Source organism: Symphalangus syndactylus, chromosome 2 (genome assembly GCF_028878055.3).
Source record: "Symphalangus syndactylus isolate Jambi chromosome 2, NHGRI_mSymSyn1-v2.1_pri, whole genome shotgun sequence".
In the NCBI taxonomy this organism is placed as follows: domain Eukaryota; kingdom Metazoa; phylum Chordata; class Mammalia; order Primates; family Hylobatidae; genus Symphalangus; species Symphalangus syndactylus.
Genome location: NC_072424.2, coordinates 144,483,239 through 144,495,818, shown reverse-complemented (window position 1 = coordinate 144,495,818; position 12,580 = coordinate 144,483,239). Strand labels below are relative to the sequence as shown.

Genomic DNA, 12,580 nt, shown 5'->3' with positions numbered 1-12,580 from the left:
AGGCTGAGGCAGGAAAATGGCGTGAACCCGGGAGGCGGAGCTTGCAGTGAGCCGAGATCGCGCCACTGCACTCTGGCCTGGGCGAAAGAGCGAGATTCTATCTCAAAAAAAAAAAAGGAAATAGAAAACTAAAAATTAAAAAAACTGTTGCTGTCATTAAAGCATTGCTTTATACTTCATAAACCAACTCATATTTAAACCTGTGTTGAGACGCAATTTGCCCAATCTTTTGAGTCCAATGTTTTATGATTACTCTCAAATATTTCAAGTGAAAATTTAAAATAAAACACATCTTAGACATTATTCCAATTTACTTTAAGAAACAAATTAGTGAAAAATTGTATTAAACTTCTTTACCTGAGCATAGTCCCAATGTATGATTCTTTTCACAGGAAGTATCCCTCTATGAATTGCTAACTCTAAAACCATAATTTATCCACGTTAAATTTCATAAAAATTCATTAAAATGTATAATTTGGCAACTATCCCTTCTTATGTTTTCAAATGATGGTATAGAACATTAAGTTTCTAACATCAAACTCGACATGGTGTGACACACTTTAACACTGTGCCACCTGAAGCCAGATCATGAGTCCTTTTGGAGGCTGAAGTGAAAACAGAAGGGCAGACAGGACGGCCCATGGAGTCTCAGACTCCCAGCCCCGGATTCACAAAGTGTTGTAAGAAATGACTGATTTTTACTTCCGTTTAAACTACTTGTAAACTAGAAAGTTAACCTATTAGCCAACTTATACCTATTCATTTGTATAAATATGATGATGGAGAAAGGAAATATTAATAGATATGTAAGCATAATGCAGGCTGGGAAAACATTATTTCTTAAGTAAGGAAAAAACCATGGGTGAAGATACAGGCTCCAGAATATAGAACATACAGCTGGGCAGGTCCCACTGACAGCTGAACAAGGACAGAACCCAACCTTCCCGGTCCCACCTAGACTCATTGTGGTGGCGACAGACCAGGGAACAGCCACAGCCACACCCACACACACACTCTTAGGCATCATCTATGGCTGTCTTCTCCATACAATGGCAAAGTGGAGTAGTTATGGCCTGCAAAGCCTAAAATATTCACTACGTGGCCTTTTAGAGAAAAAGTGTGCCAACACCTGGGCCAGATAATAACACACAACAATAGGAACATCTCGTAGAGATGCAACAGTTCCATCCTGAGATACTGTGAGATGCTTTTGTTTGTTTGTTCATCTGCCCCCCACATATCCTCTCATTTTGTTATTCTTCGGATATTCAAAAATTTAAGTTACAAGTAAAATCCTTTTCAACAAATAAGTCCTTGCCCTTCCTCTCGGTCCAAACACAGTCTTGCTGTAAAACTATCTCACAAAGAAAATTACTAGGAATCTTAATTACAGTTCTTATGCATTCAATTCATATCCAATTTACACAAAAACTGAAAAGTCAGAAAAGCTTGCAGACAGATTGTAAAACAGACTGTGATACCTTGGAACTGTAATTTTCTCCTCCCATCATTATTACAGAGTGAAATCAGTTAGGTATTCCATTTCGTTTACAAAGTAATTGAGTGTTGTATTAATACAAATGCTAAACTACAGACAAGAGTGAATACAGGAAAAACCGTGGATTGAAAAGGATCTTAATCTAGATAATTCAGTTATTGGAGGTCATTAATTTAGTTTTGCTTTAAGGCAAATAAAAGACCACAGTAACAACCAGAAACTTCCAAGAAGAACAGCTTCATTTAAAGTAGTTACCAAGAAAGAAAACTGAATGAACAAAAGATAACTAGAAATAAATGGCTATTTAATAAAGCCTTTCCACCGGGTACGGTGACTCACGCCTGTAATCTCAGCACTTTGAGAGGCCAAGGCAGGGCAATCACGTGAGGCCAGGAGTTTGAGACCAGCCTGGCTAACATAGGTGAAACCCTGTCTCTACTAAAATTACAAAAATTAGCCGGGCATGGTGGTACATGCCTGTGGTCCTAGCTACTCAGAAGGCTAAGGTAGAACTGCTTGATCCCACGAGGCAGAGGCTGCAGGGAGCCAAGATCCAGCCATTGCACTCCAGCCTAGGCAACAGTGAGACTCTGTCTCAAAAAAAAACTAATAAAGGCAGCTTTCATGCCTCATTAGTTTTAGAATAAGAACTCAAAGTGACCAACTTAGTTCAAAACTACATAGATTTTACATCACAAAATAAAAATATCTAAAACGTACACTTTGAGTCTTGAAAGGGAAACAAAGGATCCCTGTGATAGCAAGCTTCATACAAATCGACAGGAACTTTTTGTAAGATTTTGAGAAGTTTTATGAAGTGTAAATGTTCACGTTTGCTGAATTAGATTGCTGTGCATTCACAGAAACCTGGGATGCACACTTATGTTCTGTCCCTTAGGAACGTGTGGCCCTCTTCCTCCAACATCTACCTATGTCTTTGCTCGTGCTGGCTCCCGTGCAGAGACTACCCTCCCCAGGGCCTCTGCTCCTAGTTCATCCTCTGTCATTTCTGGTTCAAAGTCACCTCCTAACAACCCTGCTCCTCCCAACATTCTGTCTCTTCACATAGCACCCTCCAGTGAAGCTCTGGAATCAGGGCAGCACTGACACGTCCCGGGATCTCCCTTCTGTTCTCATGGCGCTTACCATGTTCCTCCTCAGCCCTCACAGAACCAAGTCAGTCATCTTTCAAAATCCCGGTCAAATATTAGTTCCTGCTTCTGAATTTTCATGGCCCATAACAAGTGCCATATGCCACTTTTTATCTTGATTTTCCTATGTTTGTGTACATGGCTTTTCTCTCTCTGATCCTGCATAAATTTGAGGGAAGAAGTCTATATCTGTGCCTACGACAGAAATGTCTATTGTGACTACAATCAATGATAGTGTTAGATACCATTTAGGAATGCCTATTCTGCTAAGCACTGAGCTACATGCTTTACACGCTTATCTCTAAAATTTTCACTATCACCATCTCTCTTGCAAAATAGATGTGAGACCCAAGGCCCCAAAAGTTAAATAACTTGCCAGGCGCGGTGGCTCACGCTTGTAATCCCAGCACTTCGGGAGGCCAAGGCGGGCAGATCACGAGGTCAGGAGATCGAGACCATCCTGGCTAACATGGTGAAACCCCACCTATCTAAAAAATACAAAAAATTAGCTGGGCGTGGTGGCGGGTGCCTGTAGTCCCAGCTACGCAGGAGGCTGAGGCAGGAGAATGGCGTGAACCCAGGAGGCGGAGCTTGCAGTGAGCCGAGAGTCTCGCGCCACTGCACTCCAGCCTGGGCGACAAAGCAAGATTCCGTCTCAAAAAAAAAAAAAAAAAAAAAAGTTAAATAACTTGGCCATATTTGTGAGTGGTAAGTAGCAGCTCCAGGACTCAAACCCAGATGTGATGAACTTACAGAACTTGCCCATTCCACTGAGCTATCTCCTTCCTCACACCCTCACATCCCCAGCCCTGTGCTTTCTAAATAGTAGGTGATTAATGGACACTGGTTTTGGTCACCTTGGCTGAAAGATGACCAAATTGTCTGCTGTCTTCTTACTGCAAAGAATACAAATGCTTTTGTGTTCCCCAGGTGCCCAGTATCAATTCTCTGCACAGAAGGCTTTAGAAAATGCTTCCTGATGAAGTACATTGACTGTCAAAGTCCATTCTACGTAAATGGCAAAATTATCTAAATTTAAGCTTTTAAGTGAAAATTTCTAGGAACACTGATGTGCCAAACCCAGTGAGTTGGACCCAGTGAGAAGCAGTCTAACAAAGCCCAGACTCCTGGACGCCATCCAAGGCCCCCAATGGCAAAGGGATACCACACCTCCTCTTCAACCCACGTCATTTCACAAATCCTAGCTTAACAGTCATTTATTCGAGTCCTCTACCTCATATTTAAAGAATCCTTCTATAGTTTCTTTGGTACAACTTTAAAGCAACATTTCTCAGGCCTCTTTAGGATGATGCAGGGTGAAAAGAGAAAGCTAAATTTAGAATTATAAGGGTATAATACATCAGGAATTAGAGAAGTGCCTTATATATTATCATTTAACCTTCAAAATAATCCTATCACATAGGTATTAATACTTCCATCTTACAAGTAAAGAAACTGAGGGTCAAAGGTTAAAGCTTAACTAAGAAAATATATGAAAGAATAAGAATGCAAACACGGATGTTGCTGACTTAGATTGTGTGGTTGTATTGTAAACGCTACTTCTCTCAAGGGCCTTCTCCCTGTGTGACGATCACAGTGCTTGAAATATCCCACCTCGTTCTGGAAAGCAAGTACCCACCCAGCCATGGCAACCTCCAACCTAACTGGTAGGCTCGTCTGAGCTGGGGACAGCTTGATGTGGGTACTGACAGGTGACCCTGCAATGCTACAGCTCACCATCGAAGGATCTTCTGTTCTCTGCCCACATAAAAAGGTCAAGTTTGGATCTCAAATACGGACTCTAACTTTATGGCCTACTGTCTTGTCTCCTGTGGATTTTAGCCCAGCCTGGCTTGCATGTTCAGATGTCACAAATGGCCAAGATGACCACTCTCTCTGCACTCCAGGCTCAGCTTCCTCCTGTGATCACAGTGCCCTATACTGACTTCCACCAATGACACCAGGTAGTCAATTCTCACTAGGCCTGACCCACCCTGATCCCTCTTAATCCACAGCAATCCCAGTGCCCCAGGAACAATCCTCAGGCATTTCAGCAGCGAGACTTGAGTACCACAGGAAGTGACAACCAAAACCAATCTTACCCATTCATCAAAGACATTCTTTATAAACTCAAGCCAGGTCTCTGTCATGACTTTTCATAATTTTCAACTGTTTTCCTACTAATTAGTATGAATTTGGAAGCTTTACAGTAAATCAACAAATAGGTTAAAAAAAAAAAAAGCACTCTATGGGAAATGCAGAACACCATACCTTATCACTGGTATTGATGTCATCTATTTCCACAGAAAGGTCTTCTTCTATCTCTTCACCAATACTTATCCCACTTTTCTCTGAGCGATGGCTGGTACTAATTTCAGGAGGGAAAAAAAATAAGAACTCTGAAAATAAACATTTAAAGAGATTAACTGCCATTCTTTAAACATTCAGATATTTCTTTTAATCCTTTAAGTAAAATATAATATTAACTATAATTAATTTCATACATATTGTCTTGCTTGACCCTTAAAATGATATAGCAAGGGCAGCAGCAGTCAAATCAATGTAACAGATGAGGAGACAAAGGTTCAAAGCAGTGACTTTGGTCACAATAGCAAGAAAGAAACAAACCCAGATTTTTACAATTTCATCTACTACATCATGCACTTTCTCAAAAACTGTATAATAAATTATAAAAAATAAATACAGACTTCCAATTGGAAAGATAACCTGTCAATTAAATAAAATTCTCAGGCATCTAATTTAAAATTTCGAATCATATCCATAACAAATATTACTTCTACATTACATATTATCTTTCTCTGTATAAGAAAGGAATCGACAGGGCGCGGTGGTTCTCATCTGTAATCCCAGCACTTTCGGAGGCCCAGGTGGGTGGGTCACTTGAGGTCAGGAGTTCAAGACCAGCCTGGCCAACATGGCAAAACCCTGTCTCTACTAAAAATACAAAAATTAGCCAGGCGTAGTGGCATGTGCCTATAATCCCAGCTACACGGGAAGCTGAGGCAGGAGAATGGCTTGAACCCGGGAGAAGGAAGTTGCAGTGAGTCCAGATTGCGCCACTGCACTCCAGCGTGGGCAACAGAGTTAGACTCTGTCTCAAAAAAAAAAAAAAAGAATGGCAATCTTACTAGGGCAGATCACACATTAGGAAATGTGATCTGAATCAAAAAACTAATTTGAGAGCATAATTATTTTAAGTCAAATGGAGACAATTCCTGCCACAAAAAGGTATGGAAGGAAGAGAAAATCAGCACTTATGACACGGCAACTGAACTGCTTCTAAATGACTTCTCAGTTAATTCTTCAGTGTTTCTCTTCTTCTTACCAAGTTTCCTGAACATAATGTGACTGTCTATATTCTAATGTAAAATCAAAAACATGCTCTAAAATCAAATATTTAATTTTGGATTAAATATCTTTTCTTCACCTTCAATCAATATGAACAACAGAATCAAATACACTAAAATAAGCACCAAATGTAATTTTGTCTTGTCTGTGTTCGGAAATTGTTTACAAATATGTATATATTTATATATTTGCCCAATAGTTTTTCTTACCTGTTAAAATCATCAACATAGTCATCATCTTCTCCAGTTCCTGATAAGTTTAAGAAAAGATATGTTATATCTAACGTGCGTCACAATTTACCTGCCATTAAACACACATTTCCTTAAAAAAAAATTAATTATATTGCATCATTTAAAAAGTCCCAGACTAGAAATAACATTTTAAGCATATATAATATGAAGACAAATGACACATGAAATACCTCAGAAATAATAAACTGTTACAAGTGACTATAAAATGTGGTTAACACCTCATCTTTACTCCAGGTACTCTAAGGCAATTAACATGGGGCACACTCACCATTAATAAGGTCCCTTGACTTACTTGCGTATAGCAATAGCAAGTCATCATCAATCCCCTCTAGGTACTAGAGGAACTACTGAGCATTTTCAACACGCTAATTGTTTTGTTATAAAAGTTAAAAAACACTCATGAGGTGTGAAGAGGACATGGAGCACAGCAAATAAGGGCACCTTCAGTCAGACAGAGCCAGGCTCAGGCCTCAGACCTGCCACTCAACAGCTCTGCGACCTGGGAATGTGAGGTGCCCTTTCTTGGCCATGTCCTCAGCTCTGACGTACAGCCAAAAGCCACACCAATAAGAGTTAACATAAGGATTCAGGTACCTGATGTGCTTAGCAGAGACCTTGGTCCACAGTAAGATCTTAATAAAAGGCAACTGAATTAAGGTGGGATGGTGAATAGTGAGGCAGTGTTACCAGTTTCTCAAAGTGCACCACAAGCCTCTGACAAAGCAGGCACCTTCAGATCAACTTAAGGCTATAAAGGACAAATTTGCAAATCAGCAGCCCTTCCCTCCCAGGACTTCTGAGGGCTAGATAAGGAAAAAGGTTGTCAGCCTCAAAGCAGACTTGGAGGCACATGAGAGCCAACTTAAAATGTGAATGGACGGCCTATGAAAGACCCAGGAAGCATGTACAGCCACATGCAGAAGATGCAGATCACAAAAAGAAGACCTGGCGTGACAGAGAGCCATTCAAAGACCCTGCGGGCCTTGTCCTTGATCTTCCCTCAGATAAGGCTGAAATGGCTCTAAATCAGTCAGACTGCTGAGGGGATTCAAGCTCTGTCCAGACAGTTAGACAAGGTAATTCTCTTACAGACAAATCCTATGATTAATTTATCAAGCAGGTGAGTGATGACTAGGTCCCCTAGAGGTATAGCAATGACTAAGACGGTATCTCTGATCTCAAGGAGCAAACACTCTAGTGAAGAGAAACAGTGGAACAAACCAAATACTGCTAGTGCAATTGGGAAGAACTCCAAGGTAGCAACCGAGTGGAAACCTAGGTTGCAGAGGTACAAATTATTGGGGACAGTGTGTTCCAAGAAGAGGAACATGTGAAAGACCCTGAGGTGGGGAGGGTGCGGTGGTCTGAAAAACCACCAGTGCAGCCCAGAGCAGTGACGCACGTCTGTAATCCAGCTACTTGGGAGGCCGAGGCAGGAGGATCACTTGCACCCAGGAGTTTGAGACCAGCCTGGGCAACATTGCAAGACCCCCTCAAAAATTAAAAATTTTATTTTTAAAATTTTAGTTTTTAAAATACCATCTCAAAAAAAAATAAAAACCACCAGTAAGGAAGCCATACAACCATAAAACAATGAATTTGGGGGACAGAATGGGTGGAGGAAGAAAAAAGGAGTGGCGATCAGAGGGGTTGGCAGAAGTCGGATCATTAGGGCTTGGTTGGTTGCAATAAGGATCTTAGCCTGAATACAAAGGGAAGCTGTCTGGGGTGGGGTGGGGTGGGGGAAGACAGGAGTGAAAAAGTGCAGGGAAGCACTATCTCACTTCTGTTTTCCCAGAGATAATCGTACCACTGCCAGAAGAAATGTGTGTACAGGAGGCAACAATGAAACTAAGGAAAGCAGAAGGCTGTCAGAAAGTCCAGGCCAAAGATAACAGGGGTAAAGGCTTGGGTCAAGGCAGGTGTCCCACAGATAAGACAGATGGGTAGATGATATGGGGTGGGAAGAATATCAGCAAACGAAGAAAACATGAATCCTTGTTACTGCTACACCCAAACCTTGCCCAGTAATGAACTGGAAATCCCTGATCATAAGCAGTCAGGAGGGACATGTGAGGAGCTTCCTCTCCTCTTGAGAATCAAGAGCTCGTCTCCACTGTAGCCTCAAAGGTTAAAGGGCTGCAAGTGCTTGACAGAAACCAGGCACTGTCAGGGCCGAGAAGGAGAAGTGGAAATCTGACTAAACAAACTACGTATGTGGCTGCTTTGCAAGTACTAAGTAAAACCAGCAGTGGCAGCTACTAAAATGTCAGCCTCCAAGGACCCATCGTAGTGTTCCTATGTGTGAAGGCCAGTGAGGAGAGCAGAGGTGGACACTGAGCTGAGACAGCGAGGGCAGCTGTGGCTGCAGTGTGGATAAAGGAAGCTAACTGGATTCCCCACCTGCCAGCATTTGTAGCCAATTTAAAACACGACTGTCAGGCCTCTGAGCCCAAGCTAAGCCATCATATCCCCAGTGACCTGCACGTGTACATCCAGATGGCCTGAAGCAACTGAAGATCCACAAAAGTAGTGAAAATAGCCTTAACTGATGACATTCCACCATTGTGATTTGTTTCTGTCCCACCCTAACTGATCAACGTACTTTCTCTCCTCCAATGTACATCTCTCCAATGTACAATCTCCCCCACCCTTAAGAAGGTTCTTTATAATCTCCCCCACCCTTAAGAAGGTTCTCTGTAATTCTCCCCACCCTTGAGAATGTACTTTGTGAGATCCAACCCCTTCCCCCAAAACACTGCTCTTAACTCCACTGCGTATCCCAAAACCTGTAAGAACTAATGATAATCCACCACCCTTTGCTGACTCTCTTTTCGGACTCAGCCCGCCTGCACCCACGTGAAATAAACAGCCATGTTGCTCACACAAAGACTGTTTGGTGGTCTCTTCAGACAGACACATGAGACAAAGATATTTACTGAATAATGTGCTATAATTCATTAGATTCTGACTTCTTGGTTATGTATTGTTTAGTATTACAATAATTTAAGCCAGTGTCAAAATGATTAACAGAATACATATAGGTTAAGCATCCCAAATTCAAAAATTTGAAATCCAAACTTGAATGAAATCCAAAAGTTTCTGAGTGCTGACGTGATGCTCAGAGAAACTGCTCATTGGAGCATTTCGGACTTTCAGATTTTCAGATTTGGGATGCTCATCTGGTAAGAAAAATGCAAACATTTCAAAATCCAAAAAAACCCAGATTCTGAAACACTTCTGGTCCCAAGCATTTGCATTAAGGGATACTCAACCTGTACTACATTACTTTAAGGGTCAGCAAATTTTGGCCCTCAGGCCAAGGATTCTTGTTTTCTTCATTTTTTGACAGTCTCTCCTCCCCATCCCATACCCTGTCTTATCTGCCCTTACCCCAGTCATCTTTGGCCCGGACTTCCTGACAGCCTTCTGCTTTCCTTACTTTCATTCTTGCCTCTGGCTGATGACCTGCTTTTGTTCAGCCTGTGAACTAAGAATGGCTTTCACATTTTTAAAGATTGTTTAAAACACACACACACACATACACACACACACACACACACACACACACAAAGACTATGTGAGAGACAGTACACGCCGTCCACAAAGCCTAAAATATAGACTATTTGGCCCTTTACAGAAAAAGCTTAGCAACTCTTGCTTTAAATATGCAAAGTACCTATCTATAAACACTCCATTTGGGCACCTTTAATTAATATTTGTCTGCCAAACTAAAGTAGATTGTGCTCTAAAGCTTTATTTGTAGATTATTTCTTTGGAACTCAGAATTTACATTCCCATTGAAATGATTATTTCAATATGTCTAAATAACATACAGGCAGTAAAACACAGTGGTGAGGGCTCTGTGTGATGCATCAGGACTCTAAAAGCAGCATGACCTTGGGCAAGTTACTTAACCTAGATTCTTCATCTGTAAAAATGGAGATAGTAATAAAACCTACCTCATAGGATATGAATTAAATAAAATAATTCCTTGGTACAGTGCCAGGCACTTATCACTAACATCATTATTCTCCTAGGCTGGTCCACTAACATCTGTCTACATATTACTCAAAATACCTAGAGTACTGTATATTTAAGACGTAAAAAGCCCAAACAGAAAACAACATTGTTGCAAAATGAAATAAAACTTTATTTCTACTGAATCCTAATGCCTAGCTAAATGACAAACATCCAGCTAGTGAAATGGTAGTTCTCACCTGCGTAACTACCCCAACTCCAACCCGAGGTATGCCAACTCCAACCCGAGGTATGCCTAAGTCCCAAGAGAAAGTGAAGTGAAGGAGCACACCGCCCTCCTGCCTGTACCCAGCAACTCTGCAGCCCCAGCAACCACATTCCCTCCTGAGGATGAGAATTCTCAGCAGCTCCCCACTCAGAAACAGGCGGGAAAACCTTCACTTTGGTAAGAGAATAGAGCAGTCAGATAAAAAAGCTAAAAGGTTTGGCAACAGAGTGAAACACCATAAAAGTAAAAAAAAAACAGAACACAAAGGGGACAGGGCAGCCATCACAGTGCAGAGGTCAGGAGTAAAGTCTCTGGTGGCAGTTAGCCATTGAGGTTGAGTGGAAAAGAACATCTAATGGCAACCACAACCACAGCGGACAGGAAAAGCACAAGGGTGGGAAAGGGGGCAGGTCCACCTAGCTGGCCAGCCAGCAACCAGGACGCACAAAGAGCAGAGGGCGGCACAACCAGCAACTCAGTTACCGGGACTCCAGGGCACTATGTGGAACAAGAATCCAGGCAGCTCAGGGAACATTTATTCTTCTGCAAATGGGGGAACAAAGTAACATAAAAACTAACATTTACTAGGCACCTACCATGCCAGGCACTGTACTTTAATTTACATATGAAGAGATATTTAAATCCTATTTACTCTTTAAAACGAGGCAGATGCTATTAGTTCCACTTAACAGATGAGGAAATAGCAGTTTAGTTTATCTCCCTATGCTACCCATCAATCAGTGCCACATCTGAGATGTCACTTCTATCCAACTCCAAGCCCAGGTTCTTTGCACTATCCAGAATGTCTCTCCAGAAGAGGGAAGGGCATTCTGGGAGCTGCGCCTTGGACAGGGCTGGGTTTTAAAAGCACATGGGGACACAGCTTTCTTTCTCCCCAATCTGCCTGTGAAGCTGTCTTCCAATGCTTCCATGTGTGAGTGATTACAGACCAGGAAGCGATCCCATCGCATCCACAGAGAGCACAGGAAGTGGCCATTGAGAACCTGGCTACACCGTTTCCTTCAGATCAGCAAGTTTGCCTTTACATAAATGAGTTTGCCTAAAGTATGCCTGTCACCCTGCCACAGTCTTGCACAGAATGGAACACTGAATGAGAACTGTGCTCTCAACATATGGCCCAGGGCTGGGTCATGTTCACATTGACACTCTTACTTCCATAGGAATGAATGTACTTACATGGCAGGCTTACCAACTTCTGCTCCATAGAACAGAACTGAACACATCTCACAATTTTTCTTTCAATAAGTCTGTTTCTCCATTAGACTGAATTCTCTGAGGCCTGGACCATGTACTACCAGCATCTAGCAAACGGCTCTGCCTCTGCACAAATTTTTCTCAGTCTGAACTGAAATATCTTCCCTTCTCTCTTATACATCTACTTTACCATGAAGCTTCTGCACAGAAGTCATTTCTTATAAGAGGTCTTCCCTGAATGCCAAGACTGGACAAAGGTAACCTACTAGCCATTTCTATGTCCATATATACTGACCATTTTACACTCAAAATATCTGTAGGTGACCGTTTAATGTTCATATTCCTGACCAGAATTTAAACTCCATGAAGACAGAGGTTCACGAGGACATGATAGCTGTTGCTGTAGCCATCTCTCGCATAGCGTGTAATCCTGAACACGTAAAAGCCATTCAAACACCTGCTGAATGAGCAGCGGCAGGAAGGTGCTCAGCATAGGCAGACGGAGTCACTTACTTTACAACCTTACCCTAAAAATAATCACTTTAAAACGATCAACACAAAAACTAGAAATCTAGTTACCTAATCCAAGTGATCCAATTTTATCACTGATCAATTTCAGATCTTTCAAAACTGTATTTCCTCTTTTGCCTGTGAACAGGAGAAAATATTAGCATTAGAGTGACTTAGAAGACAACAGTCTCTAAACCACATCAATTTTTGTTGTTGTTCAATATGGGGCTTCTTTATGACAGGAGCATAATAACCTAAAACTAACGAAAAAATAAACTGTGATTAATGAACGCTTAAGCTATGCATCACAACCTTTTGAGACGGAGTCTCACTCTGT

The 12,580-nt window shown here is 41.6% G+C and overlaps 1 protein-coding gene across 20 annotated transcripts in view; it reads right to left on the bottom strand.

Moving 5' to 3' along the window:
* Nucleotides 1-12,580, bottom strand: part of CEP43 (centrosomal protein 43) — a 96,565-nt gene that overhangs the window by 56,291 nt on the left and 27,694 nt on the right. For 8 of the 20 annotated variants that reach the window (XM_055269545.2, XM_055269540.2, XM_055269533.2 and 5 more), the window contains 3 exons: nucleotides 12,313-12,381; nucleotides 6,228-6,267; nucleotides 4,921-5,017 (listed from right to left, as the gene is read on the bottom strand). In XM_055269545.2, coding sequence (XP_055125520.1) covers nucleotides 4,921-5,017; nucleotides 6,228-6,267; nucleotides 12,313-12,381 — 206 coding nt within the window. Of the gene's footprint in view, nucleotides 1-2,644; nucleotides 2,809-4,920; nucleotides 5,049-6,227; nucleotides 6,268-12,312; nucleotides 12,382-12,580 lie in introns of those variants that run through there. The other 12 variants (XM_063623651.1, XM_063623652.1, XM_063623669.1 and 9 more) reach the window with 5 other exon arrangements.